At 48.2% G+C, this 7030-nt stretch overlaps 1 protein-coding gene across 1 annotated transcript in view; it reads left to right on the top strand.

Annotated features, from left to right (window-relative positions):
• Positions 1-7030, top strand: part of LOC307089791 (dynamin-1-like protein) — a 20847-nt gene extending 13817 nt beyond the window's left edge. Inside the window, exons 12-18 of the mRNA XM_079756221.1 lie at positions 773-862; positions 1342-1434; positions 1989-2042; positions 3746-3871; positions 4018-4127; positions 4760-4919; positions 6019-7030. Coding sequence (XP_079612347.1) covers positions 773-862; positions 1342-1434; positions 1989-2042; positions 3746-3871; positions 4018-4127; positions 4760-4919; positions 6019-6075 — 690 coding nt within the window. The 3' untranslated portion in view covers positions 6076-7030. The remainder of the gene's footprint in view (positions 1-772; positions 863-1341; positions 1435-1988; positions 2043-3745; positions 3872-4017; positions 4128-4759; positions 4920-6018) is intronic.

Here is a 7030-nt window from a genome sequence, read left to right as displayed (position 1 = left end):
CATCTTCAAGGTGACATTTAAAACCATTGTTTTATGATTTTGTCTCTTCATACCTTGCAAAGTGCCTTATAAATACAGTTTTATCATCATTAATGATGTTAGGAACTCGTCTGCACTACCACACCTGAATAATGGATGAAGTCGTCCATACCCCAATGTATTTTATAATGTTCCTAAACTACCTCACTTTAATATTGCGATACGCTTAAAGCAGTTTAGTACCCTAGTAATTATTCACAGCATTAGTATACACCTTGGCTGTGTGGCTCACTCTCTCTTGTTCTGGGTCCATTTGGACGGTCTTGTTCACACTTAACTCCCAATGCTCCTTCCTTTTGGTGTTCTCATTCCTAGTAATGACGTTATGAAACTCTGAAATTGTGTGTGTGTGTGTGTGTGTGTCTCTGTGTGTGTGTGTGTGTGTGTGTGTGTGTGTGTGTGTGTGTGTGTGTGTGTGTCTCTGTGTGTGTGTGTGTGTGTGTGTGTGTGTGTGTGTGTCTGTGTGTCTGTGTGTGTGTGTGTGTGTGTGTGTGTGTGTGTGTCTCTGTGTGTGTGTGTGTGTCTGTGTGTGTGTGTGTGTGTGTGTGTGTGTGTGTGTGTGTCTCTGTGTGTGTGTGTGTGTCTGTGTGTGTGTCTGTGTGTGTGTGTGTGTCTGTGTGTGTCTGTGTGTGTGTGTCTGTGTGTGTCTGTGTGTGTGTGTCTGTGTGTGTGTGTGTGTGTGTGTGTGTGTGTGTGTGTGTGTGTGTGTGTGTGTGTGTGCGTGTGTGTGCAGGAGCTGCAGAGGTTCCCCAAGCTCCACGACGCCATTGTGGAGGTGGTTACCTCCCTCCTGCGGAAGCGCCTGCCCATCACCAACGAGATGGTACCTCCTCCTCCCCCTCCTCCTCCTCCTCCTCTTCCCTCTCCTCCTCCTCCTCCTCCTCCTCCTCCTCCTCCTCTCCCCCCTCCCCACTCCCCCTCCTCCTCCTCTCCCCCCCTCCTCCTCCTCCTCCCTCTCCTCCTCCTCCTCTCCCCCCCTCCTCCTCCTCCCCCCTCCCCCTCCCCCTCCTCCTCCTCCTCCTCCCCTCCTCCTCCTCCTCTCCCCCCCCCTCCTCCTCCTCCTCCTCCTCCTCCTCCTCCCCTCCTCTCCCCCCCCCTCCTCCTCCTCCTCCTCCTCCTCCTCCCCTCCTCCTCCTCCTCCTTCCTCCTCCCCCTCAGTACAGAGACTACCTCCCAGGCTTAGCTCTCCCCATTCTCTTTCACCCTTATCAGCCCAGCCTCTCACTGAGTTTAAATTGAAGGTGTTTCATGAACCATGATGATGTTTTTCATCATGTCATTATTCATTCTCTATCGTGATAGGTTCATAATCTGGTGGCTATTGAGCTGGCCTACATCAACACCAAACACCCAGACTTTGCAGATGCCTGTGGGGTCCTGAACAACAATATAGAAGTATGTACTTTTTGTTTTTGTATTATTTTTCATAATAAAGTCTCCAAATGTACTTTTGTACTTTTGAGATAGTGGCCGTGCTATTGATTTTAATATGGACTCGGTTGTGTGTGTGTGTGTGTGTGTGTGTGTGTGTGTGTGTGTGTGTGTGTGTGTGTGTGTGTGTGTGTGTGTGTGTGTGTGTGTGATTGTATGTGTGTGTGCTTCTCAATAAGTACTGTCTTCCTGTAAGAAGAGTGCAAAAGTTTCAGTTTAGTAACTTTTCCTTTTTTTCACTGTTCCATACTTTTTTTAATTAGATTAGTGGATGTATAAAGTATTTATTTAGGTGTTCTTTAAGAAGTTCAATCTTGAAGAACAAACTAAGCAATAAGAAATTTAATTCAACGAGTACGACTACAACAGTGGTTATTTATTTTCCTCTACTTGAGAAAGTTAATTAATATTTGTATTCAATAGTGTGGAATTGCTCCCTCAATGTATACCAAAAAACTAGACCTATCTATAAAAGCAAATGATATATATTTGATTGGACTTTATCTTGTGTGTTGTAGGAACAGAGGAGGAACCGAATGAGGGAGCTTCCCACTTCAGTGCCCAGGGACAAGGTAGGAGCACAACAACCCTACGATGTTTGATATTTTTCCACCGCCAGGCCCGACGTGTGTACTCTGTGATATATATTTGTTCTTGCCAACACAAAAGCTCAGGAGCGGAGCTTGCACCGGTCCACACGGTGTGATTGAAGTCAGGCGTCGGTTGTTTTAGATGTTTTGCTGTTTTGCGCACAACACTTCAAGATAATGATCTGGCACGAAGAAGTGCGTCGGATAGCTTCTGTCAATGAATTTATATACCCTTGATCTATCTCTCTCTCTCTTGCTCTCTCGCTCTCTCTACCTCCATTCACCCTTACCCCTCTCTCTTTCTCTTTCTCTCTCTCCGCATCCTTCTCGCTCTCGCTCTCTCTCTCTCCTCGCATCATTCTTTCTCTCTCTCTCTTTCTCTTGCTCTCTCTCTCTCTCTCTTTCTCTCTCTCGCTTTCTCTCTCTCGCTTTCTCTGTCTCTGTCTCTCATTCTCTCTCCCGCTCTTTCTTTCTTTCTCTCACTCTCTCCGCCTCATCCTTCTTTCTCTCTCTCTCTCTTTCTCTGTCTATCTCTCATTTTCTCTCTCTCTCTCTCTTGCTTTCTATCTATCTTTCTCTCTCTCTCTCGCTTTCTCTGTCTCTGTCTCTCATTCTCTCTCTCTTCCCAAACCTCCAAAGGTCTCAACTGCCAGCTTGTATTTTCCCTGTTCTTCATTATCTTCCTCTGCTTCTTCCTCTACTCTCTCCCCCCTGCCTCCCCCCTCTCTCTGGCTAGTCTGCTGGTCGAGGCGCGGCCCCCCCGCTGGACATGGACGGTGCCAAGGTGCTCGCTCAAACGGCTAAGCTAGCCCACTAGCTAGCAACTGGCCTGAACTAGCACGCTAGCTAGCAAGCTGGCCAAACCGTCCCACTGGCTAGGGAATGGGCTAAACCGGCAGACCAGCTAGCAAGTTTACTTAACCGGCAAACTAACAAGTTGGCTTGTTAACAGCCGGGCTAACTAGAAAACTGGCCTGCTAGCAGCCAGGCTCGCTGGTTAGCTGGCTAGCTACGCCGGCAGGGGCCAGTTGTTGGGTGTGTTTTTATTGGGGGCATGAGTCGGCGGATCGGTGTGTTAAACGGGCACGGCTGTTTGTAGGAATGCTCCTTGGTTTTGCCGTCTACTTGGATTCCTGCTTCTTGCCTTCATGCCTTCTTCTTGCCTTGCCTTCCTCCGTCTGTGTTGGTTTGCTATCTGTGAACTTTTCGTGCCCCCCCCCCAGCTTGTCTTTCAGAAAACAACTTCCCTAATTGAAGGAGCTACTTCTCAACTTAACCAATGCTCCTTCCTAATTTGTAGACGTCAAAAGCAAAGTGAATTATGCATGTACTGTTTGGCTGAAGGGATATCCGGCTCCTCCCTACAGATAAAACTGCTCCGTCTCGAGTTCAACAAAAGAGCTTATTTACCTGATTTGTTCTCCCCGATATCCAGTCCTGTACGCCTCGATGTCTTTGTCTTGATCTCTCCTCTAATCGTAACATTAAGCGCGTGTATACTTCTGTTAATCCTCTGCTCTCTCTCTCTCTCTCTCCCTCTGTCTCTATCTCTCTCTCTGTCTGTCTGTCTGTCTGTCTGTCTGTCTGTCTCTCTCTCTCTCTCCTCATTTTCGCTGCCTTGGACCCCTGCGTCTCCCTCCTCCTCCTCTCATTATGAACCCGGTTGTGTTCCCCGCTGTCTGCAGGCCGGCGGGCCCCAGGCGGAGCAGGATGGCACGGGGAACTGGAGGGGGATGCTGAAGAAGGGGGAGGAGGCCCCTGGCTCGGGGCCCGGGAGTCCCCTGAAGGGAGCTGTCAACCTGCTGGATGTGGTGAGGATAAGGGCCCGCCGCCACGCTCCTCGAAGCTAAGCGCAGCGTTTTTTCGTTTTGTTTCGTTTTTGGTGTTTAATGTGTCACGTCAGTCGTTGAACGCAGCCTGTTCGCTCCCCTCCTCTCCTCCTCCTCCTCCTCCTCAGCCCGTACCGGTGGCCAGGAAGCTGTCGTCACGGGAACAGCGGGACTGCGAGGTCATCGAGCGGCTCATCAAGTCCTACTTCCTCATCGTGCGCAAGAACATCCAGGATAGGTACGGGAGTTTCCGCCCACGTGCCGTTTTAAGAAACCTCCCGGACAGCAGATTGTCAGCGCTATGTGAGAGAGACAACCGGAGGGGCCCTCTGAGAACAGACCGGGGAGACCGAAGTAGGCATGGGAGGAGGTACTGTGCCAGGACCGAGCGAGGCATGGACCCCACAGACGGCCAGAACCGCTCGGTGTGGAGAGGGCGTCTAAGACGACTGCGACAGTCAAAGAGGCCCCACCCTCAGGGGGGAAGTAATTCCCGGCCTGGATAAAATAAACTATGATGATGATGACGACGCGTAACTACGCGTCCATCCATCGATTGACTTTAACTTGAGACCATCATAAGGGTCACAGGGCAGCCATAGCCCAAGTAGGCCTGCCCACGCAGTCGTCCCATCCCGACTCCAACAGCCTCTTCCCAGGGGACTATATCTGAACGGCTTCAAGCCGCCGGGGACCAGAAACTTCCCATGAAAGACTTAACCGTGTTTGTCTACGACAAACACTCTTAATTTCTCTGCTTTCAAAACCAGTCCCCCCCCCCCCCGTTGTGTTCTGCTCCATCTGCTGCTGAGGTAACGCACCATCTGTTCCCTCTCTGCTCGTCTGTCCACCCCCCTCCCCCGCCTGCAGTGTGCCGAAGGCAGTGATGCACTTCCTGGTGAACCACGTGAAGGACAGCCTGCAGAGCGAGCTGGTTGGCCAGCTGTACAAGTCCGGCCTCCTGAACGAACTGCTGACCGAATCAGAGGACATGGCTCAGCGGCGCAAGGAGTCGGCCGACATGCTGCAGGTGAGCGCAGAGACGGAGGGAAAGGTCGCGTTTTTTGTTGTTTCACCCGCGGTGAGTTTCAACACCTGTTCCTTCACTATGGAGGACACGACTTATGGCGGTTTCAAAGTCAAAGTCATCTGTTTTTGTCAATTCATACAAATGTAAAAGACAAATAGAGGATTCTAAATTGTGTTTGGCTGTGACCAACGGTGCATTAAGTATAAAAGGATAAAATTAGATAATTAAATTAGTGGTTGAGGGCAGGACGAAAGGGGCATGTGAAGGGAATGTTGACTGTTGGTGGTCGATGATCTGGGCCGATCATGACTTTCGGATTTCTATAAGCTTTCTTATAAGATTTCTCTAATGAAGGACGCATGTATCATCGGTTCTAAGCCGCTTTGACAACCACTTCGGGCTCTGATAAGTAATAGGCTTACTTACTAATTGGGGAAGAGTATACAAGGGCATGTCGAGGAGTGTCTGGAGATTTAGGGGCGAGGGTGAGCTCACTGTAGAACGACTACAGTTCAGAGACTGCCGCACTTAAGCGTCGTAACCAGGGATCTGCAGCATCACCGCGACCTAGCAACATGGTTTCAGAGCCTTGTACGTGTCCATCCAATCAAAGGCCAGCATCCACCTCTCTATGGCAGGCGACAGCTAACTTAGCTTAGCTTTGATTCTTGTAAACATCGAAATCTTGTGATTGCTCTGCTATTAAAAAAGTTTGTTTGGCTCCAGTAGTATACAAAACGTAGACACTGTTGGGGAAAAGGGTGGTGACTATATAATCTTCATAATAGATTGAGTAAGATAGAAAATGTATAATGAACAAAGGAAAGCAAGATCAGCTTTTGTTGTAGTTTACATTTGGTGTAGTGAATGTTGAGGGTGTGTAGAAGGATGGATGCACGTAGGATTCGAACATGCACCCCCGGATGGAACCGGTATCCGAACTCAACCATTCTATCTCTCTGCCTCTCTCTCTCTCTCTGTCTCTGTCTCTGTCTCTGTGTGTGTGTGTGTGTGTGTGTGTGTGTGTGTGTGTGTGTGTGTGTGTGTGTGTGTGTGTGTGTGTGTGTGTGTGTGTCTTGTTCTTGTTTGTTTTCAACAGGCTCTGCAGAAGGCCAGCCAGGTGATTGCAGAGATCAGAGAGACTCATCTGTGGTGATCAAGTAGATGTCAAGTGGACCACCTCTAGGCATGGGGCCCGGTGATCTGGGCTCGACTCATCTTGTCTGAGAGAGGTTTGCTCCTATCCCCATATCATCACACCGTGTCATGAAACAAAGAAGACATCTTCCTGTCTGAAAAGAGCTACAAGTTCTCAGATTTGCCACGTTGAATATGCACTGCCGTATTCCCGGCTATATTTTGGTAAATGAATCAGTACCCCAGCCACCCAAAAGGGGAACTAAAGTTGGCCATGTTTAGTAATTGAATCTGATACATATTGCTTAGGTCTGTGTTGCACTGTTGCGGTTAGTTATTGTGAAATATAAGACCAGGTTGTTATTATAATTTCCTTTTTAAGTTATTATTTTTTGTGTACACATCCACACACGAAACTCCTGGAGGAATTATGATTGAATTCAGCTGAAGGGCAAAAAGTGTGTTTCTTTCTTGTCAGGCAACCAAGTAGCAGTATAATGACGGGCCGGTTTTTGTTTTGCAGCCACACAAAGAATTCTCGGGTATGTTTTGGATCTGAGAAAATTAGAAAACACATCCATAATTCATTTAGCTTTCTATCTGTTGCCGGTAGCATTTTGAAAATGAGCGTATTATAATGTGGGAAGAAGCCAGGGGATTTCTGAAGGGGAAAGGGTTCACAGAATTCTAATGTATGAGTTACTCACAGCTTTCAGCCTGTTGAACAAAAGCTACGTAGTTTACATACTCAAATCACTGGACTTAGGCACATCACTGATTTCACTGTACCATGCGGTATTGTATAGAAAGATATGTTCATATGCACTCTATGCTAATTTAAATACTTGTTAGGTGTGCGCGTTTGTGTGCGTGCGTGCAAGTGTGTGTGTGTGTGTGTGTGTGTGTGTGTGTGTGCGTGCAATAGCCCAAATCATTGTGACCGTTCACTGCATTAAGTTATTTCATTGTTTACA

Source organism: Pollachius pollachius (genome assembly GCF_949987615.1).
Source record: "Pollachius pollachius genome assembly, chromosome: 18".
Taxonomy (NCBI): domain Eukaryota; kingdom Metazoa; phylum Chordata; class Actinopteri; order Gadiformes; family Gadidae; genus Pollachius; species Pollachius pollachius.
This window is presented reverse-complemented; position numbering and strand designations above follow the sequence as displayed.